The 22,926-nt window shown below is 44.1% G+C and overlaps 1 protein-coding gene across 4 annotated transcripts in view; it reads right to left on the bottom strand.

Moving 5' to 3' along the window:
- Nucleotides 1–1,898: 1,898 nt before the first annotated feature.
- LOC114770254 (MAP7 domain-containing protein 1-like) overlaps nucleotides 1,899–22,926 on the bottom strand; it is a 31,785-nt gene continuing 10,757 nt past the window's right edge. The window contains exons 2-19 of one of the 4 annotated variants that reach the window (XM_028964008.1): nucleotides 18,272–18,463; nucleotides 17,164–17,232; nucleotides 16,692–16,712; nucleotides 14,097–14,260; nucleotides 13,451–13,559; nucleotides 12,212–12,316; nucleotides 10,230–10,349; nucleotides 9,976–10,121; nucleotides 9,769–9,902; nucleotides 8,364–8,602; nucleotides 7,984–8,245; nucleotides 7,100–7,259; nucleotides 5,758–5,862; nucleotides 5,116–5,181; nucleotides 4,952–5,006; nucleotides 4,778–4,817; nucleotides 4,346–4,596; nucleotides 1,899–2,448 (exon numbers count right to left, since the gene is read on the bottom strand). In XM_028964008.1, the coding sequence (XP_028819841.1) occupies nucleotides 2,438–2,448; nucleotides 4,346–4,596; nucleotides 4,778–4,817; nucleotides 4,952–5,006; nucleotides 5,116–5,181; nucleotides 5,758–5,862; nucleotides 7,100–7,259; nucleotides 7,984–8,245; nucleotides 8,364–8,602; nucleotides 9,769–9,902; nucleotides 9,976–10,121; nucleotides 10,230–10,349; nucleotides 12,212–12,316; nucleotides 13,451–13,559; nucleotides 14,097–14,260; nucleotides 16,692–16,712; nucleotides 17,164–17,232; nucleotides 18,272–18,463 (2,249 nt within the window). In that variant the 3' untranslated portion in view covers nucleotides 1,899–2,437. The remainder of the gene's footprint in view (nucleotides 2,449–4,345; nucleotides 4,597–4,777; nucleotides 4,818–4,951; nucleotides 5,007–5,115; nucleotides 5,182–5,757; nucleotides 5,863–7,099; nucleotides 7,260–7,983; nucleotides 8,246–8,363; nucleotides 8,603–9,768; nucleotides 9,903–9,975; nucleotides 10,122–10,229; nucleotides 10,350–12,211; nucleotides 12,317–13,450; nucleotides 13,560–14,096; nucleotides 14,261–16,691; nucleotides 16,713–17,163; nucleotides 17,233–18,271; nucleotides 18,464–22,926) is intronic. The other 3 variants (XM_028964009.1, XM_028964010.1, XM_028964011.1) reach the window with 3 other exon arrangements.

The following is a 22,926-nucleotide window of genomic DNA, read 5'->3' on the forward strand; positions in this document are numbered from 1 at the left end:
CCGCCTGACCATAATGCAAAGGTCAGAGGCAGGCCGCCATCTCGCCATTTAAACACCAATCACAGCAGGCCAGTGACTCCTTCCTTTCCTATCACACCTGTTCAGCCAGGTTAATAATATGATTTCGATACAAATAGCCCTTTGTTAAGCCTTTTACAACTCACGCCGGTCACTGCACCACAATTTTGGACAAGTATGCGAGTGAACACGCCCAACAGTCTCAAGCAAAGCAGTATAACACAGCAACAATGTACGACATTGCCTAATGTCTTATATACAGAAAATACAAAGATTAAAGAAATAATACCACAAGTGTACATATATAACGTTCGAGTCCCGATCCGCCAAGGTGCCACTGAGCAAAGCGCCGTCCCCACACGCTGCTCCCCGGGCGCCTGTCATGGCCGCCCACTGCTCACCAAGGGTGATGGTTAAAAGCAGAGAGAAAGCGTGTGTCGGCTGGTCCTAGTCTGCCACCAACCCTGCGTTTGGCAGTCAAAACACATTTCAAAATAAAAGAAAAAAATACATGAAACACAAATATCTCCTCTCAAAGTTTCAGGAGATCTGTTATCTGTCCCTCGATTAACTATCCCTCTGAAATGGGGGTTATGAAGGTCGATAACAGCATCAGCCATCACCAGGCCACCAGGGAGAATAGCACAGAGGTCACGGCAGCGTGGTGCGTCTCTGACACCCAGGATGTTGTCCAGCTGGGAGGATGTCCAGCTCCATGCCCCCCCTCCAGATTTAAAAGCTTCTTGGCACGGCCCTTGCCTCCTTCCCATAAATCCATCGTCTGTTAGCGCCCGGCCAAATATACAGAGAGCGCTGGCATTGCAGGACCTTTCATGAGGCCAGAAGGCTTAACAAAAGGCTATTTGTATCGATATCACCCCCGTCATATTATTAACCTGGCCGAAAAGATGCGATAGGAAAGGGCAAGTAGAAAGAGTCACTGGCCTGCTGTGATTGGTGTTTCAATGCAGAGGCTGCCCCCTGCTGGTTCAAATGCTCACAAGCATTTCTCTAATCTTGGAAAAGACCATCTTTTCCTTACTTGTAAAACTAGTGTCTTAAAAAAAAGCCCTTGCTGTTGGTGAAAATGTGCACTTGGACTTTGGTCAAAGCCCAAGTAAACCGAGGGTGGTCTACATTGTGCTTGTTGGGGGGGCTGGTTACCTGCTCTGAATCCTCTCAAACGTAAGCTGATTGGTTTTGCTGACATTGGTGTGCAGCTGCCTGCCTTTGCAAAGGTTTATCCTGTCTTATCGTCTTTATCTGAAGACATTGTGTGATTCAGCGGAATCATGCCTGTTTAGCACAGCGGTAACTCATACTTTAGGACAGTGGTGGCCTAGCGGTTAAGGAAGCAACCCTGTAATCAGAAGGTTGCCGGTTCGAGTCCTGATCCGCCAAGGTGCCACTGAGTAAAGTACCGTCCCCACACACTGCTCCCTGGGTGCCTGTCATGGCTGCCCACTGCTCACCAAGGTGATGGTTAAAAGCAGAGAGAAAGAATGTTTGGCAACCGGTATGCTGCTTATATGCACTATCATTGGACAAGATCAAGTTAAACCAGCTAGATCAAGTTAAACCAGCTAACTGTTGCCTAAAGCAACATCTTTAAAAGGATCATATGTCCGGTTATGTACCACGATCACAGATTAATTAATATCAAGATTGCCCTGACATCTATTGCACCCTTCAGGAGAGGTCAGATAGCGTCTAAGTGAAAGGGGGCCTTGTGTAAATGTTCTGCCCATTTTGGGCGTTACATGAAATGAATGTTGTTTTTGAAACCGCGCTGAGTGAAATACAGCACAGCGGAAAATACGAATGAATAGCAGCCCTGTTTAACTGACACTGAAGCCAAAAAATAAAACACACCAACAGCATTCCCTTTCTTAAAGCTTTATTCCACAGGTCATTCATATTCAGGCTCATATACATTTACATAAACTGTACCCCAGTCTGGCTATGCTCCTCAAGTTAAATAACACAATGTTTACTTAAATTCTTCCAGACAAAACACACTCGACCCCCCCAAAAAAGGTAATAACAACAGCAATACATATAATAATAACAATAATAACAATACTGAGTTGTATACTCTAAAATGAATTATATCATCAGTCTTTTTAAGGTGCACCGTCGGAGAAATCGGCATGTGACGTTTCAGTAAAATTCAACATTGCTGCACCATGACACACAGTGAACTAGACAAAAGAGATATTATTTTATTTTTCTGGGGGGGGTGTCAGTGTCCACTTGCACAGTTCATCCGTGTCGTTTTGGAAAGTGCTTGGCATGAATATCTTCTTTTTTTTAATATATATTTTGTTCTAAGATAAAAGCAGTCAGTTGTTTGGCACACTTTGGAAGCAGATGCTGTGTTGCACGTTATTTTGCTTTAAAGATTATGTTCACTTTCGCTTCATAGGACTTCTGAAAGAGACAATAGAGAAAGGAAAACATTAGAAACATTTCAAGGAAATTTATCTTACAAAACTTAGTTAACCGCTAGTAACGTTATATTAGTAACTTTATATTATACCAGAGAATATACTGAATACTCCATTTTGATTGGTTAGTGTGTTTGTGTGTTTACATTTTGGACATGAATGTGAAATGAATGAATAAGTTATGGTAATAATCTTGTAACCTTTGTAAAATAAGCACCCCTATGGACAAGCGTTTACATCCTGAGGCTTGGGGGCGTGAGACCTGGGTTGGAATCTCACCTCGCACAACATTTAGGGGCAGTGGCTAGCCTAATTGGACCCGTAATCAGAAGGTTGCCGGTTCCCGAACCGCCAAGGTGCCACTGAGCAAAGCACCGTGCCCACACACTGCTCACCAAGGGTGATGATTAATTGCAGAGGACACATTTCGTTCTGCCATTATGTGCTGTCCCATGTTTCACAATGACTTCACTTTCACTTTCAAAATGTGGTAGTAGCCTAGTGGGTAACACACTCGCCTATGAACCAGAAGACCCAGGTTCAAATCCCACTTACTACCATTGTGTCCCTGAGTAAGACCCTTAACCCTAAGTTGCTCCAGGGGGACGGTCCCTGTAACTACTCATTATAAGTTGCTCTGGATAAGGGCATCTGATAAATGCCATAAATGTATATAAATTTATATTTAAAAACGTATAAACAAACTATAGCCTTTGTGTGCAAAAATGCCAAAAGAGAATTGCATGCACCAACAAGTGGGACTTTGTGACCATTGGGGCTATTTATTGGGATTTTAGTCACATTTACAGCATTTAACAGACGCCCTTATCCAGAGCGACTTACAATAAGTAGTTACAGGGACAGTCTCCCCCCTGGAGACACTCAGGGTTAAGTGTGGTTGGAACCTGTGATCTTGTGATCTTATGGTTCATAGTTCGTTGAGTCACCTATAGATTAAAGTTAAACTTTTCTGTTATTGTTATTTATCAAGCAGTGCTATTTTTTTCCTTCACAGTATAAATCTAAATTTGGAAAGTGGCTCAGGTTAGTTTTGGCAAATGAGTGGATCGAGCTGATAGCATTTTAGTAGGAGGTTGATCATCTCTCCTATCAGGAGCACCTGCCAAGGAGAGGAACCTAGAAGACATGCAGCAGGATCCGATTTCCATCACCGCAGGCCAGCCCACTCAATGTAATGGGATGTAGTCTGAATGTGAGGTCATCTGATACAAAGCCAGATGATTCAAGGAACGCAGACGTTATTGTGAATAGCACTGTCAATCAATTAAAATATTTTTACATTTTAATTAATTGTGCATTTTTCATAGAATTAATAATGATTAATTGCAATTCATATTTTGCTATATTATTTAAAATATTTTGAACGGGTTATATCATGCTTCATGTTGGAACAGAAAGTAAAGAAAAAAGTTTACATTTTCAAGCCAATTAAATTAATATACCTAATTTTTCTTGAACATGAACATGTGTTGGCCAATTTTGAGTGAGAAACAAGACTGATTACAGTGTGAGCATACGATGAACAAAATCACATTTGCATTAATTTATGCAGTTAATTTATTTTAACATGTTAAATTCATGTTATTTCAGGTTAATTGAAGAAATCAATATGACTTGACAGCAATACTTGTGAATAATACAAACATCTAGCATCAAGATATGTACAAATAAACAGAAAGTGAGTAAGCTGATGCAGATACGGATGCATTTTGATTTACAGACCAAGCATCTTTGTTAAAATATGAACTTATGAACTATTAAATATGCTACTCAGTGGTGCAAATAAAATAAATTAGTGCTCTCTTTTTATGGGTCAAAGGTCACAAGTGTTCGGAAAATAAACTAGACTATCAACGTACCTGCAACATGCTGAGGCTTCATTGGACCAGTTTTCATCAGGTACGGCTCGCCACTGTCAAATGCCAGCATCGGGTTGCTCACCATGCTGCTCGCTGATTGGCTCGGCCCACCATTGCTGCTGCTGCTGCTGTGATTGGACAGCTGCATGATGTCCTCAAAGCCGGCTGTGTCCCCATTTGAACTGAGTCCGTTCTGGTGTTTGGCGGGCTGGATGCCGTTCACCAGGGGGGCAGAATTCCAGGCAGTGTGACTGAGGAAAAGAATTATCTCAACTTCAAAACTGTCCAGGCCGGAATGCAGACTTCATTGCTTAAATTAAACTTTCAATTATTCTTCCTTTATCACTTTTATGACTCAACACTAGTGCATCATTGTTTATAAAAACCATATTATTATGAATAATATTAATGCCGCATGCTCTAATTATTTACCTGTCTGTCATCATTGTGGGAGGATTCTGACTTTCAGGAGCTGTGAGAAGAAAATATTTATTCAAGAAATCCAAGAAATCAAGAAATTTTGCTTGTTGCGTTTAAAAGTTTATTCCAGCTAATTATGGCATACATATTCAGACTAAAATGTAAGCAGAAAGATGTTGGACATACTTCTGTTGCTCTCTTGGTCACCTCCATCTTTCTGGGCTGGAGACTTGGTATCTTTCTGCAGTGTACAAGGAATGAAGGATTTTTACCCTTTGACCCTTCGGAATCCAGGCAGAACCGAATGCAGCGAGAACGTTTAAAAAAATACATACAGACAAAACACCAACCTTATCTCCTCCATCAGCACGAGGGGGCTGCGAGTTGCGCGTTCGTTTCATGATCTCCTCAAGGCGCTGTAATCAGAGGACACACAGTTCATAAAAAGTTTCCTCTTGAAACACTCTAGTTATATACAACCTTTAACGTATCTGTACACAGTTGCGTTGTTGACGTGTGTGCTGTTATACTTGCGTCTGAACTGTGCGTGGTAATCTGTGGTGTGTAGAGTCAGTTTCGATGCCAAGCCGAATAAATGAATGAATACCTGTACCTTAAAACCATCCATTGTGAAGTACAGATCGTGCAACACGGCGGTATTGCATCCGTATCCGTTCCATTCATTTTTTGAGTACGTGCACAAAAACCAGACCGTGGGATACGGACCGCGGTATATAGTATATTTCTGCCTGTAGGCGCAGCTGTGCAATATTCACGCTGTCTAACCAGCACCTTGACATGCTACACCTGTGAGGTGGGATGGATTGTTTTGGCAAAGGAGAAGTGATTTAGACAGATTTGTGAACAATATTTGCGAGTAATGGGTCTTTTGTGTACGCAGAAAACGTATCAGATCTTTGAGTTATATGGGAGCAAAAACAAGAATGTTGGGTTTATATTTATGTTCAGTGTGGATTCCGTTCCTGTCGTACCTTTTTCCTTTCCAGACGCTCCTGCTCCTCCTTCTGGAAGTGCTTTTCTCTCTCCACTCGTTGTCGGTCGGCCTCTTCCCGAGCTTTCAGCTCAGCCTCCTCTTTCTGGAGACGAAATAACAAACACGTAACAAGTAGTACCCGCGCTAGTCGTTCGATTGAATGAAAGGACCCCGTTCTACCACACGGGGGCGACAGAGACCCTACGTTCTCCACGTTCGGGTCAGTTCTACTCAGTAACAGGACACATATGTAGGGGGAGGGGAGAGAGCAAAAAAAAAAAACATCCCGTCCCTCATTTATGTAATGCTGCCATTCCACGCTCACGTACGTGAGCGAACACCTGAAACTCAAACACGTTTACCTCGGGTATTAAAACCAAACGGTTACACAGCCATGCACCGCACAGACGCGTGAAGGACAAAGGACAACTGTCTCCACTGGAGACCCGGTGACTGAAGGACACCAGCTGGTGGCACACCAGGCTGTGCCTCTCTCTGTCCAGATAATGGATTTTATTTATTTATTTCTTTACTCTGCTCCTCGGCCAGCAGTACGAACATTCATCGACACGTCTGCTCTGTGCCACAAGCCAGCAACTCACTACCCCATGCCCCAATTTATATTATATACTTTTCTGCAATTTATATTGTGCCGTGTTGCTTGAGAGAACCAAATACCTTCGTGTATATTAATATACTTGCTCAGTAAGATGTGGCAGAAGAACTGGGGGTTGGTGTCTCATAACTGTAAACTGGGGCGGAGCTTTCCATAAACCGATGAAATCAAAACGAGGGTCTCTGCTCCAAAATCTCAGAATCAAAATCTAATTTATTGGCCAAGTGTGTAACACACACAAGGAATTTGGTTCCGGCCGTTGGCGACTTGATATACAAACAACGTGGACAGACGGTGTAGATAATACGCAGCGGCATTAGGGCATACGTTACAATACATTTCTGTGAACTAATGAATGATCTCATACATGCAAAAGTCTGCAGATGGAGAACAATGTTGTACTGCTGCTCTTTGTTTATATTGGACAAGAGTCTGAAATGCCGCAATCGCAGCAAAAGCTGCCTGATTTGGAGAGACGCATATCTTAATTTTTTTATTTATTTATTACATAACATCACATGTTATTTTGTAGTCCTGCGTCTTCAGTTTTGTTTTATAATGTAAAAGATTCAACATCCCATAAATGAGTAGGTACTGTTAAATCCTGCAATTAACAGTTTAGATAAATCAATATTTGATCAATATTTGACATAGCGACTTGACTGTTTTGAACTGGTGCCTTTCGCACGGCGCCGTATATCAGGACAATCGGACCATCCCTCACCTGTCTCTGCAGGCGTTCGTTCTCCTCCTGCAGCGCCTGCTCCCTCTCCTGCGCCTCCCTCTCCTCACGCAGCCGCTGCTGCTCCGCCATGCGGCGCGCCTCCTCCTCCCGGCGCGTCCTCTCCTCCGCCTCCCGCGCGACGCGCTCTTCGCGCTCCACCCTGTGCACGGAGACGTTCTGTTAGAGGGCTTGTGGAGCCCATTTCCATAATTACAGAATATGAGTAGCTCCGGATTAAAACCAATTCACATAATTCACATAATTTACATAATTCATCTGGATGATTAACAGAAACCTGCTATAATTGATATAATATACAGGGTGGGCCATTTATATGGTTACACCTTAATAAAATGGGAATGGTTGGTGACATTGAACACATTTTATAAGTGGTCAGAAACTTGTAAATAACCCATGAAAGAATAAAGTTACGTTAAAACCAAGCACACCTTTGTTTTTTGTTTTTCTTTTGAAATTACCGATAAATTTGATGTGTCACATGACCCTCTTCCTGACAAGAGGGTCCAAGAGTTGGATCCAAGATAACCGACTTAAAAATGGCCACTATGGTCACCACCCATCTTGAAAAGTTTGCCCCCTCACATATACTAATGTGCCACATACAGGACGTTAATATCACCAACCATTCCCATTTTATTAAGGTGTATCTATATAAATGGCCCACCCTGTATATATATGCGTGTGTGTGTGTTTTTTTTATATGATCTTGAGGGCACAAAAACATAAAGTGATTTTATATGTTGACCTATTTAATTAACAACGCTGACAACAATGTTGTGTGTGTACGAGTAGACGTGCAACATAGAGCAAAGTGCATGAGGACTAATTTTAGGGTTTTGGTGTTGTTTCGTTGTCGAGCTGACCGGACTCTCTGCTCCTGCTCCAGCCTCTCCTGCTCCTCCCGCTCCCTCTGCTCGCGGGCCTGCCGCCGTTTCTCCGCCAGCACGCGGGACGCCTCCTCCGGGTCGCTTGTTCCAGCCGTCTGCTTGGCAACAGGGGCTGCTGGGACGGCCGACTCTGCGGGCGGGGGAGCAGTCGCCGTGGTGGACGCTGCCGCTGGTGGGCTGGCGGAGGTGGGCGTGTCCGGGGCAGATGACACCGAGATGGAGGGGAGCACGTTTGCGGCTGTTCGGGGGAGACAGAGTGCAATTAAATTAAGATGTAAAATCTACACACCATTCCACCGCAGTCTATAAAAGATACACCACCGTTAATATATGGTAACCATGACGATCAGACTTACTCTTTGTCGTCTCCGGCTGATCTGGCTGACAGGGCTCTTTCTTTATCTCCACGGCGACAGGGGTGACTGTCGGAGGCTGCACCCTGGCGGGCGTCTGGGCTCTCTTCGGCCGAGTTCTGGTGGAAGTGGGGGTCCGGCATGTGGCAGGGGGCTTGGGGGACACCGCAGGGCAGGGGGACAGGGGTCTGCTCTTGGGTGGAGCTGGCGAGGACGCCCTTTTCTTAGGTTTGGTGTTAGGGCTAAAAAGCAGAGTTCACCATTAACCGTTCTGCTACGTTGTCATGGTTGTATTTTTTGTACGTTTGTTGTTAATCATGGATTCAATTTTTAATAAAACGTCATTACGTGAACACCACCATCACATGGTTTTAAAACTGTACCTAACTACTACTGGGTTTCACGAGATGATCCTACACTCTGCATCTGACATGTCTCTCCTTCCTTGAGGTGCGACAGTAAGATGATACCTTTCAACTAAATCGCTATAATCAACTTAGAATCACCGCTATAATCAACCTGTCACTGTCATGCTTTGTTTTGATTGGCTGCGCGTTAATGCATCACATCGAGCAGAGGTCAAAGTTCAACAATATTCAACTTTAACCACAGTGTCTCCAGAAGGTTGTGGAGCGTCGATTTGCCACGTCGAATCAAAATACGAATCAAAGCACACCGCCACGCTGAACACATTCATGGTGTTCAGCTCAGTCGCCGGAAAATCCTTCATAGCGACGAAAAACCTCAATCCACGTGTTTACATTATTGTTGTTTATGATCAGCACAAGAACTGCTTGTGTATTAAATCAACATTCAAGCCAGCCAATCAGAATCCAGCAACTGTCCAGACGGCGCCACAACGCCTGATGCATATTCGTCTGCAGACTCGTAGACTGTTCATCGCTCAAGATGAACAGGATGTGCTCTAGACTCTGGTCCCAGCCCCCGGGCACTCGCCATCATCTGTCAGAGAGCCTGCCACTTAACCTGGCCCGGGGCGGAGCTTTCCATAAACCGATGAAATTAAATGAGGGTCTCTGCTCCAAAAGCTCAGAATCAAAATCAAAATCTCATTTGTTGGCCAAGGCTTACCAGCAACATGATATACAAACACCGTGGACAGACAGTCGAATTAGGGCATACGTTACAATAAATGAAAAAGACAACTGGTCAACATAAAGTGCGAGTGACAAGGAATTAAAGAATATAGTGGAGTAGTAACTAGTGTAGTAACAGTAAGTGTAAAGATGATGTACAGCTCAACTGTACCTAGTGGCATGTGTGAGATACTGAAGTGAAGGCTGCAATCTAGGAACACGTTTAGAAGAAGAACTGTCTTCTTGAACGTTACGTGTGCAATAAAGGGCAAAAATACAAAAATTGTGTTTACAGTCGCGTGGTCCCGTACCTGGGTTCTGCCTTCGGGCTTGGTGTGGCGAGAGACTGTCTGGACTTCTTCTGCACTTTCTCTTTCGTCAGAGCATTTTTCTCCTTTTCGTTCTCCCTTTCCTTGTCTTTCTTCTCTTTCTTCTTCTTCTCCACCTTAGGGAATGGAGCACATTGTAAAACACAGGATCACCTTGTTACGATGCTGTAAATGGGAGTTGCTGCTGACCGGCGTGGAGTGGCGGCGGCGCTGCCGCTGGGTGATATCGGGCGTGCTGGCAGACACCCTCCACTGTTCCGAGGCCCGCTGGTGGGGGTGGTGGTGTGAGCACGGAGTCAGGGGGCTGGCCGAGGCCGAGCGAGAGCAATGGGAGTCTGGCAACCGACACAAAAAAAAAAAAACAGACACACTTACCTCCACCACAAAAGCTTCAAGCTTCTTTTTTTTAATTCAACGTACTCTACCAGCCGAAAGCTACTCACGAGGGTCGCTGCTGTTCAGCAGGGTGGCCGCGCTGCGACTCCGAGCCAGGAACGACAGGGTGGGGGTCATCAGCCGCTCCACGATGCGACTTTCCCAAGGGCTCAGCCGGAGACTGCGAGCTGTCACAACAGGGGGCTATTAGCATCAAGCTTGTGCCGACATCGTCCGTCTCAGAAAGCTACAAACGCTCCAAGTTCATTCAGACCTCGGTCCTTCTAAGACGCAAGTCGAGGCGTGGGGGCAAAACAAGAAAAGTCCTGCCTTTAGGAGGTTACCTATGACCTTGGCTCGAATAATTTGGAATCAGGCTAAGATATAACACAAACGTCTCTTTAGCCCCACCCCCAATATTGCGAGACAGGAGTCAGCCCCTGGCTTCATATTTTAAACGCCACACTGACCTCGACTTTTACACGGTGCCTCTTAAAATCACGTAGCGTCCTGCAGCACAAGGTCAGTGGTGAGAGGCACACAGGTCACTGTCACCGAGTCACAACACCGAGACATGCACAAGCGGATCACACCGCACGCCAGCAACGCTGTTGGACATTAGTGATGCTGAGCATCCAGAATTATGACTACCGGTTCAAACTGGTGTCAGTGGATGAAGAGCAAACCCCGCATCGGATGGTTATAGGGGTCAGACCAGCTTAATGTAAATGTCACGTGACCGAATGGGAAAATGTCGTAACACAAATCACACACACTCACAAAGACTGGTTTTACTGATCCAAAATAAAATGTGAGATTTCCGCAAATATTCTGTCTGAACCCTGAACTAACAAATAAGTGTGTAGTTATGGAATATAGGAAAACATGGGAGACCAGCAGAGCTCCGTTCCTGCTTACTGTTATATGGTTTCCAACACAAATGCCATGGAAATGCCAGATAGTGGAATACTGACGAAACAAGTCATGTACATAAATGCAGTCTAGCCCACCGTACTGACTATATTTTACGTTATATTGCATTTTAATGCCTTCTTTCCACCCCCACAGACAGCACACACATCCTTCTCCATAGACACAGACCCACACATAATGGCACATTTACATTTAAGCTTTTTTGTCCAAACCACCAGCATTGCCAAAAAACACAAGACACGAGCCTTCAAGGTCAAGGAACAACATCATAGATTTTAGTCGATATGTTTTTTTGTAGTTCAACTTGGTGCTGGCTGTTCACCCGTGTTGCTAAGCAACTAGCAGAATCCTGTCTCCAATGCGGCAAGAAATCTTCTTCAGTGCTGCATGCTTCACGCGGCGTACCTGGCAGCTAGAACCTGATCCAGGGCCGAGGCGGTCACCGTGTCTGTGGCCGATGGTGCCCAGACTAAACGAAGCATCACATGCTGCCAAAGGGCGGCTGCCACACGGCGGCAAATTAAATGTTCTTAACTCAGACAAACATTCCCTAACCCCTGTTTTATGCAGATGCATTGAGGTACATATATAATATTAAATAATATTAAGACAATAATCAGATTATGCAAATATAAACTGCATATTTGCTTAAATTATGCATAAATAATAATAATCTTTTTTGATGTATTGCCCTTCTTATCACCACCACCGCCACCACAGACACACCAGGATGACAGAAAATAACCAGTCAGAAACAGGGTGGGACGGGAGGCAGGAAGTGGACTGTGACTCCACATCACAAACAAAAAACCCACCAAGATGTATAAAATGGATACAACACACAAGGGCTGGTCAGAATGCACTCAGAAGGGTCAAAAGAAAATGTGAAAAAATACCCACGATGCACACGAGAACAGTTGGTGAGATGGGTGAGGATAGGGTGCTGCAAATGACCAATCACCAAGCACAGGCAGGCAGGCAAGCCACCGTAGTTTTTAAAACATAAATGAGAAAACGAAATGGACGGGTAACAAAGAAAAACTGATCAGTAAGACTTCACAGGACCAGGGGTAGGGGGGGAAGAAGTCTGGTGGACACCGACGCGGCCCGTCCTTACTTCTGTTGGGGGAGTTCCACAGGGTGGCGGAGGACTTGGACAGCCTGTTGCTAATCACAGGCTCCACCTGCCTCGGCAAGTTGACCGTGGAGGCCGAGCATCTGCCTGCACCGGAGAGAGCGCAACAGACAACACTGTTCACAAGGACCCTCCGACAAGTCCGTCCGCAGGGCAAAAGGACGTCTCGGGCCTTCATAAAACAGGACTTCATAAAAGACAACCGTCAGGCTTCTTATGAGGTCCTGCAACAAAGTGGCCCTGGTTTACCCTGACCGCGAGGCTCTCCTTCTGACCAGATTCTCTTTACGCCCTGGTGCATCTGAGCCATGTTCTGGGTCAAAGTGTGAAGGTGCAGGCAAGTAAAAGCAACAAAGTCAGCTGTGATCTGTGAAAGGACATAAACACTTACACAGAGCCATCTAGTGACCAAACCGCACCGACATACAGTTTAGCATTTTCCAGTGGCCAGTGACAACCCAACATGGGCGTGTTATCAGACTGAAGACTTCACCACAGTGAAACGCACCGCTACTACCTTCTGACACTTGCTAAATGGCAGTTTAAACACCGTCCACCTAATGAAGCATCACGTCTGCGCGAATGAAGTGGAAACTAATGCTATAGACAAAAAAATGCTATAGACAAAATGGCTCATTTGAACTCCCCTCACTCACGTTTAAAACAGGGACCCTGCACCTTGCCATGCATGCTAAAGCTGGCTAACAGGAGCTACAGATAACAAAATCTTCATCAACTTTTCAAACCAGCACGTTTACCGCATTCCTCTTAATTCAGCCTTTATATATATAGATATATTTTTCACTTGACCCACGGACTGAATGAAATGCATGACTAGCTGATTTACCATGTATGACTTTTGCACAATTTTTACAATAATAACTAATAACCTGCTATAGAATCGTATAAAGCTTGTTTTTTCAGTAGGTTATACAAAAGATATCCAACCTGAGATGGTGGACTTGCTAGTTTTTCCAGCTTTAGCTAAGAATTTGCATGACAGTTGAACATTAGTTGTCAGCTAATGCACCCAATTACTGTCTAGTAACTGTCTAGTTACTGATTACTGTAACTACTGTCTAGCCGCGTTAAAGTACAACCCATTACAACAACGTTGTATAAACGGGGCAGCGTGAGCGAAGGTTTTGGTTGTCGGTGGTGCTCAGCATGTTGTGGTAACGTTTTTTTTTTTTGCGTGGATGCAGCATCGTCTTTACTCACTTTCCCGGCGGGAGGTCTGGTTAAGGCCGCCGGCCCATGACCAGCGCTGCTGGCGGATCTCGGCCCACGTCTTCTTGGACGACCTCTTGATGGCAGATTCGTACCTCTCCTGCAACACACCGGAGGACACCATTCGGTTGTGCACGAAAGCAGGCGCACGCTCGGTTCCAGGTCCATGTGGTGCCCTCTATGGGTGTAAATCTGTTGTGTTGTCCACGATCACACGTGACATCACAATACTTGTGTATGGTTTGAGTACAAGGTGGACCATTTATATGGATACACCTTAATAAAATGGGAATGGTTGGTGATATTAACGTCCTGTTTGTGGCACATTAGTATATGTGAGGGAGCAAACTTTTCAAGATGGGTGGTGACCATAGTGGCCATTTTGAAGTCTGTCATCTTGGATCCAACTTTTGTTTTTGCAATAGGAAGAGGGTCATGTGACACATCAAATTTATTGGTAATTTCACAAGAAAAACAACGGTGTGCTTGGTTTTAACGTAACTTTATTCTTTCATGAGTTATTCACAAGTTTCTGACCACTTATAAAATGTGTTCAATGTCACATACCATTCCTATTTTATTAAGGTGTATCCATATAAATGGCCCACCCAGTCGAAGAAAATCCCTTGTTCCTCACCTTGTTCTTCTCTAGCTTCTGCCTCTGCCGCTCCTCCAGCAGGGTGCGGCGTTTCTCCGCCTTCAGCCGCTGCTCCTCCAGCTTCCTCCTGCGCTGCTCCAGCTGGCTCTCCCGCAGACGCCGGGCCTTCTCCTCCTTCTCCAGCCACTGGGCTTTCTTTGCCGCTGGCGGGACAAGAAGGGAGGCAGGACGGTTCAAGAAGACACACCAACAGCACAAATGTTCTACCCTCCGACAGCCTGACCTCTCATGCCACTGAAATGCAGGCTCTGGCCTAATGTGCCACTAATCTATAATCCCCTGTTGTTATTTGTCTGTTTTTCTGGAACGTCCGCGTTAAAACCGGGGATTAATTGACGGGAGGAGATGTGCCGTATGGCAAGTTTAACAATCCAGAAAAGCAGGGGCGATAAACGGCATCGATTCAACTCCAGCTGACAAGACCACCGGCTCCATTTTCCACGGCAAGAACAATCAGAAGCTTTAAACAACGGCCGCATGCTGGGAGCCGTCTGTGGGCCGCCTGCTTCCCAGAGGGAGCCACGACACGTCACGTCCCTCACAGGCATTTCCTGTTTTCTGCTTCCACCGGTTATCCCCACCGCACTCCCCAGCCCGCTGCGGAGAGGAAATATATAAACAAGTGGCAGCGGGGGGGGGCCGCTAAGAATTTCTGAATGAACCATCAACTTTCAGAATCACCAATGAATGATCTATGCTAAATGTTTTGTGAGGCAGAGACATGCCCATACTCAACGTGTTAAATATTCCAATTAATTAGTCATAGTTGATATGGATCTAATACAGGCCAAACGTTTGGACACCTTCTCATTCAACGCGTTTTCTTTATTTTCATGACCATTTACGTTGGTAGATTCTCACTGAAGGCATCAAAACTATGAATGAACACATGTGGAGTTACGTACTTAACAAAAAAGGTGAAATAAGTGAAAACATGTTTTATATTCTAGTTTCTTTGCTCTGATTACTGCTTTGTACACTCTTGGCATTCTCTTGATGAGCTTCAAGAGGTCGTCACCTGAAATGCTTCTCCAACAGTCTTGAAGGAGTTCCCAGAGGTGTTTAGCACTTGTTGGTCCAGCTCACCCCAAACCATCTGGATTGGGTTCAGGTCCAGTGACTGTGGAGGCCAGGTCTCCACTTTTTGTTAAGTACATAACTCCACATGTGTTCATTCATAGTTTTGATGCCTTCAGTGAGAATCTACCAACGTAAATGATCATGAAAATAAAGAAAACACGTTGAATGAGAAGGTGCGTCCAAACATTTGGTCTGTACTGTATGTTTTTACTGGATGTAGAAAGACTTCTGGGGAGGTGTGCATCAGGCTATGATGCAGACTGTGTCGTGTAAAAAAAAGTAGTTACCTACTGAGTTCCCTCAGTAGGTAACAAATCCAGGACCGTTACAAAGCCTGTATAGAAATGAATGAAAGTTAAATGGAAGACTTATGCTATTCTCTGTATGAACAGGTAAAGAAGCAGGATCCTCCTCCAACAACACGACAACGTTCCTCCGGGGGGGATAACTAAATTATCCTAATTCTTTCCCTATAACCAGTCCTGTATACATAAGCTTAATATGACTACGCGGGAACTCTGACATGCTAATCGCATTAGTCTTACGCAGAATCACTTACACACAAAACATGCAGGGCAACTCGGAGCTTTAAATGGACAACGGGGGGATTTTGCAGCGTTTCTATTCACGGGCGGATTTATTTTCCTTTATTTCCTACACATAAATCTGTCGTGCAGATGCATTCAGAATGCTGAGCAAATGTGTGTGTGTGTGTGTGTGTGTGTGTGTTGAGCAGCGATCACACACTTAATCTCTCTCGACAAAAGCTTTGTCTGAGTCGGCCTGATTATTCCAGAGGAGTAATGACCGAGATGAAGCAGCTAGTTACTGTAATCTCCATGTGAAGCTCGCCTCACTGCATATAATCACTGCAACGTCCGAATGGCCGGACTCAAGCGTGGGTCCACTCAGTGAATCCTCCACACGTCCTTCTTTGGAGTAAAGCAGCAGGTTTTTATGCCTTCCAGCCTAAGAGTGTCATTTGTTATTCTGAATAATCAACTGTAGTTACTGCAATGCAATGCAACTGGAGGATGATAATATATATTTGGTAAAGCATGCATATATATATATATATAATATATATGCTTTAAAAAAAAAACATTGAGCTAACAAACAAATAGGGCAGTAATTGTTATGCATTATTGATTGTTTATGTAAGGTAACTTTTAAATTCAACTTCAATACATTATATTTTTTAAATATAACCTTTTCAAAATAGAATAAATTAAACTTAAATTTTAAATAAGCAAAATGTATAATTATGTATTTAATATATATATTTTTTATTACACTATAATTACTAAAACAGAACAATTGTATGACCCATCCCTCACTTGCCACAGATAAAATGCAGATCGAAAAGTTAATTAACCAAAAATAATGAACGTTGGAGCTGCTTGAGATAGTGATGAGCGGCATCAGTCAGTAATGAGCGTGTGAATTAGTGGAGATGAAAGGGAGGCTCCTGCTGCCGATGACAGTGTCCCTTACCTTGCTCCTGAGTGCGCATTTCTGCAGCATTGAGAAAAAGAGCACAAGAACAGACTGTCAACCATGCAAAAAGTGGAACACACCTTGCACTGCCTGTCAAGGCCAAAGGCTGAGGGTCCATGACAAAAATTGTTCCGAATTGGCGGTAGGAAAACTTTTCTGGGAGGATTTTGAGATCTTGGATTAGGCGCACTGCCGCCGCCTTTATGCCAGAGAAACGGTCTATATGGACGCAGGTTAAAATCAGGCCATTTTGCTACCAGATAATGTAATATCTTGCTGCAAAAGGTCTGAATTGGGCATGCGAAAGGCGCGTAACGATAAAGCAACAAACAATTCAAATCAACAAGACAGCCCGGTTAAAGTGTAATGCATTACAAATCAAGCAAAAACATCTCATTAATGTGAATACATTTTTTTTTCTAACCATCACATTTAGCCACAAACAATTCTGGCCTGGTATAAGGCTCACCCATGTACTTAGCCCTTTCGTCTCTCCGCTGCTTGGCCAACTTCTGTTTCTCCTCCGGGCTCGTCCCATCTGGGTAAATGAGCAAAGCACTAAATAAATGAACAAATAAATGCGGCCGTTTTCTCATACTGTAACGTCACGCTGGGAGTGAAAGACAGGAATCTCACGAACATACACAGCCAGCATTTACTCCCTCACACATTTCCCAACGGAGACGATATTGATTCCATTAAGATCCACGCCACTTGGGAAACTGCTGCACTATTTCTTTTTTCCTCCTGAATGCCAATTTCAATCTTTTTCAGGCCCATAACTGATTGAAGGTGTCGCAGTGGTAAAAAAGCTCTTTTCCTTGCAACTGCAGCGCAATATTTTCCAGTGGACCCCTGCAGCCTGTCTCCACGGCAACCAGCTTTCCTCCCACCACCGTCTGTGTAGGAAAAGTCTTGCTCTGAAGTCGGCAGGCTAGAGACGAGGGAACACCCGGCCTGTGTCTGCAGGTTTCCCAGCCTCTCCAACCATCCACCACCACCCAACATTAACCACCAACGCAGATTTGTGCTTCATCAAGGCGATGCAGACGTGGTCATGATGGGGGCCAGCAGCATGCTACAGCCTTTTCACAACTGATACTGCAGAATTTTGAATGCTAACGATAGTCTACTTTCTATAGAAAACACACCTAAAATCCATATCATTTCATCTTAATGAAGCTAGTGCCCCTGCTGGCTGCTGGCAGAACAACTCTAGCTCCTCCCACCCCAACGGGTTTCAGTGCCAAAATTGCTCTTTTCTGTCCTTTCTGCCCTTCCCTCTAATAACAGACTCACACATATTCTCCAAAACTGATTATTGATATTATTTGTATTATTACATAACTGTTATCATATTATTGGAAGGCGTAGTCACGCTAATGAAGTGACTGACATCCTTGGCTGGATGCAGCAACAGGATCAAGGGGTATTGCTCACCGGGTTCCACTCCTAAAAAACGATTTAGTGTTCATTGCACATTGTTGGGTTTTTTTTTCATAGCAGCAGCTGTGTCTTAACTCTCCATCTGGTTTTGTGCAGAAGCGAGTCTTTGATGTTGCCGAACAGCGCTGTACCTTTCTTAGGCTGGGGGCTGGTGCTGGCTGCCGGTGTGGAGGGCCTGACATCTGGTTTACTGGGGGTTTCTGTTTTAGACGGTGGGTCGGTGAGCAGCGACGAGTCTGTGATCGTGGTGTCGTCTGCCTTCAGGCGGTCGCTGTCTGTGACGGTCTCCTCATTGGGGCTGGTGTCGAGTGAAGACGGTAGCGCTACAAAAGAAAAGAAATGCAATTTAGCCCAAAGGTAGCAACTGCAACTGCATCAGTGACACACGAGCCCTCATTAGCATGTCAGTCACGAACAATCCATTAACATCTCATTCACGCAAATCTTTTCGCAGAATAATGATTCTTGTGAATGGTCAGTCTAACCTAAACAAGTCATAATTGTGAATCCCTGATTCACAATACAGCACCCAGTGCACAGTGACAGTATTACGGGTTTCCCGTTTCAGCCTGCTACGAGGCAGACGATTCTTGCATTAAGTAATGTTTTCACAGACTTGAATCTGCGCACCATGCTATTACTGTAAAAAAATAGGCTTCCAGTACCACACTGGTCATTCAAACATTGCACAACCATTCAAACATTACACTCTTACCCTTGCCTGAATGTCAAAAACCCAATATATTTGCCCGTTCCTCACGAGAAGAGCATCTGCTTAATGGCTAATTTAGAGATGATGCCCTCTGCCCTGAAAGTGCTCTGCTGGTTGGCCAATGGCCTGTCAGCGTTGATGAAAAATGGATGCACTAGGAAGCGCAGCGGCACAATCCCATTATAGTGATGAACATCTCACCATCTTTGCAGTGAATGCCGCAGTGAATAATGAAGGAAAAAAAATTCAGACAGCTCTATACATCAGTTTTTTTCATATGTGGATATATACCTTCAGAATCCATCCTTTACACTAAAAGGTTGTAATGACGTGTGCCGATGCGAGAGCCAATGGGAGGGCAGCACGCTGGGCCCGCCTCCAGCTCCGTGTCGGGCCAGGCACAGCCACACAGCAAGAGTAATGGGCTCTGAAATCGCTCGCTGAGATCATGCGTGATACGTTAATCACCATGTTGAAGGTGGACGCTCCATCTGGCATCGCACAGGGGAAAAAAACCCAGCAATTTTCCTAAAAACCCACTGTGCATATGCTGCTGTGCGCTGCCATTGTTTCACTGGGAGTTTTACACGGGCAAACGCATTCAACAAGTAAATACTGCGTTAAGAACATAGTGTATGCTGGACAACAATCAGGAGGACGGTTAAAAAAAAAAACGTACGCTTCGGCCCGGGGAGAGAGTCACACAGTGAGGGATTATTCTTACAGCCCGTGGCTACAGAACACGGGGGGACCTCAGAATTGCCCCGAGCTGCGCAGCCTGAGAGACGCCATTATGACGACTGTGCGTAGCAACGGGAACGTCACCACGGAACAGCAAAGAAAGGGTGGACGGGGAGTTCGACCGTGTTTTTCTTGTCTGTAGACGTTTTTTTCTTTGATGCGCCTTGTGACCACAGTGTGTATTGTGTTTATATGATGACGGGCGAACTCCAGAGACCTCCGGAGAAGGAGGGAGAACACAGGCAAACACAGACGTGTTCAAACGGGCTGCCCTCCAGATGAACCAACAAATAAAATGCTCGTGTTGCTGAAAGCGCTGATAATTACCGTAATTACCAGTCTGTGAGTGGATGGTGGTAATTATATGTTTAATTTCGTGCACTGAGCTAAGCAGACGGCCTACAGACACAGCATCAATTCGCAATCAATTTATCAAAGGCTTTATTTGACAACAATCAAGGTATATTTCATAAAATGTTTTATATATTTTTGTTTTAGAGACACTGTATCAATAATTTGCAAAAATTATCAGGGTAACAGTAGCTAGCTAAATTTTCATTGGTCCACACAGCATTATCTATAGGAACAGTAAACACATAAACAAACATCGGCTCTGCAAATGGCGTAGTAGAACATGTAGCTTGTACAGTGCCGCTATAAAAAAATCTAACTCACATCTTGCCTAACTATTATATATAATATAATAGTTTATCCACTGCATCTCGACTGTAGAACCTCCCATCCACTAGAGGCCGCCACCAGCACACAGGACTTTGTTCTTTTGAGTTTGATTATGTTCACAAACTTTATTTTTGCTCACCAGTGCCTCATTTCCCAATTATATACGTATGGTCGTTAAACGAATGCTTGTTTGAGTAAATATTCCTCTGAATTAGAAACTTGCAAGCTTGCAATCGTACATCACACTTATTATCTGATATATTCATTTGCCTTAGCAGTATACGCAAATGTTTCTTTACACATCGGCTTTGACACATGGTGGTTTGTGATTGTCACCAACAAAATTTTTGTTTCCCGTCAACTACTTCAAAAAGATGTAACTATAAACCGATAAAATGACATTCTGCTTTTGCCTTTTGTTTAGTGATATTGTTTGTATTGTTTGCCTTGCACATTGCCTGATTCCATGCACTATTGCAAAAAACACTCTAGATTGGTTTTTAAATTCTGCGCGAAATGAATACTTTTCAAAAAGAATAACATTGTTTGGCATTTTAAGCTTTAAGGCCCACTGTACTGGTCCTGAACAGCCCCTTGCAGTATTTATGCTGACCAGTGGCTCCAGCCACGCCCACTGCAGCATCCTCCAATTACAGAGGAAGGGCACGTGTGTTAAATATAGTGGCGGGTAGCTGCCTACCCCAACAAGAATGAGGGCCATAAAAGGCGTCTTGTCTTAACCCGTGCCTCACGAAGGCGCTGTGAAGCAGACAATGTGTACTCAGTTTCTGAATGCGGTATATAAACAGCGATTAATTATAGAACCATATTAACCCCAGAGAATCTACTCTTTATTATAGAATAGAATATATGGAATTCATATTTGGAACTCAAAAGGTATTTCTTGCTAGTTAGAATTGATCTGCTATTAAAAGAAGCCTGGTATGAACATTAAGGCACCTTTTCTGATGAATTTTTTTATGTCTATGTATTTTCTCCAACCTAACATTCAAATATGATCGAAGGCTCTTTTAAATGATTTGCTTTTTTCTTCAATGGCCTCCACACTGCCATTTAAGCGGCACAAGGTCAGTGTGCTGTGAAGTGGGTCAGCAACACCTCCATGACGGGCCTAGAGCCAGGCTGGAACTGGGTCAGACCTAAAGCATCTGTGGAATGAGAACTTCCTCTCTGTTTGCACAGATGGCAACACACACCCAGGCAGCCTGTCCGGGAGAGGGGAGGACGACACAACAGGCCGAGGTGACAGCCAGCTGCCACAGAGGGGTAAAAGGAACAGTATGGATATTTCAAACATACACGCCTGCTGAAAAAATAAGGTTTTATCATTAGAGATTTGGAAACTGAAATGCCCTTTCAGATCCTGAAATTGAATGTATACCAATCTTTGTTCCATGTTATTGTCTCATTTACAAGACATTCTTAATAAATAATAAGGTGGAGCAGTTTTGTGGTACTAATTCTGGGTGATTTAAGGGTTGCATGTGGGTCATCAGTAAACTGGATTTGTGGAAGATCGAAAAGAAAGTGAAGTGATTGTCATTACTGCACCACAGCACACGGTGACACAACAAAATGTGTCCTCTGCTTTTAACCATCACCCTTGGTGAGCAGTGGGCTGCCATGACAGGCGCCCGGGGAGCAGTGTGTTCTTTTGCTCAGTGGCACCTTGGCGGATCAGGATTCGAGGGTTAAAATTGTTTTGGGGGAACCCATGAATTGAAGAATCTTGTCCTCCAAATCATGCACTTCTCTAAACCTCTCACAGCTTGTCTTAAATGTAAGCATCTGAGAGACTACCACCACCTTTAAGAAGCAGGTGAAAACCCGCTTATTCAAAAAGTATTTTAGACAAATCTAACACTTACACGCACATGCGTACACATTGCACAAAACAATACAATATATATATTATAATTTTTTCTTCGTCTAGCACTTAACAATCTCCGAGCATGCTCTTTGCTGACAAGTTAGGCTTTATCAGGGCTCTTAGTTTTGTAAACTCAAAATTCTATAGAAATCGAATGAGAATTGCTGGTGTCTTCCTCTTGTAAGTCGCTTTGGATAAAAGCGTCTGCAAAATAAAGTAAAGTAAAGTAAATCTGAGCATGTTTCTGTTAACTCTTTATTTACGGTTTGCGTTCCCCCACCCCAAACAGGCGAAACCACCATCACCACCCACTGTGGCCCAACATGCGTAATTACGAAAACCAGACTCTGTTCCTGTCCTCTACATAGACATTATTTTCCCATGTAGCTCATGTACTTTATTTCTGTTTTATGAGATTATCGAGATGATAAGTGCACATTACGATTAGGGTCATACGATTTCCACGATGGGGAAAACGCGGACGGGATCCAACAAATAAAATGGAATCCGTTGTAAAACGTCCGCACACCAACGCAATGTAAACACGCTAAGCTATGGCGAATTTCTGCACAAGCCCCGCACAGTTAAGCAAACTCAGGCCAACAAATCGGATGATTCAAAACGTGACTTGAGTCATCATGGTTCTACTTTCCTAATGCAGGAGAGCACAACTCTCTTTGTATTCCAGGTCTCCTCAATGTTTATTTGCTACATTTTTTATGTTCATTTTATTTTTCACATGGAAGAATGTGTAATATTGT

This window comes from Denticeps clupeoides, chromosome 20 (assembly GCF_900700375.1).
Source record: "Denticeps clupeoides chromosome 20, fDenClu1.1, whole genome shotgun sequence".
In the NCBI taxonomy this organism is placed as follows: domain Eukaryota; kingdom Metazoa; phylum Chordata; class Actinopteri; order Clupeiformes; family Denticipitidae; genus Denticeps; species Denticeps clupeoides.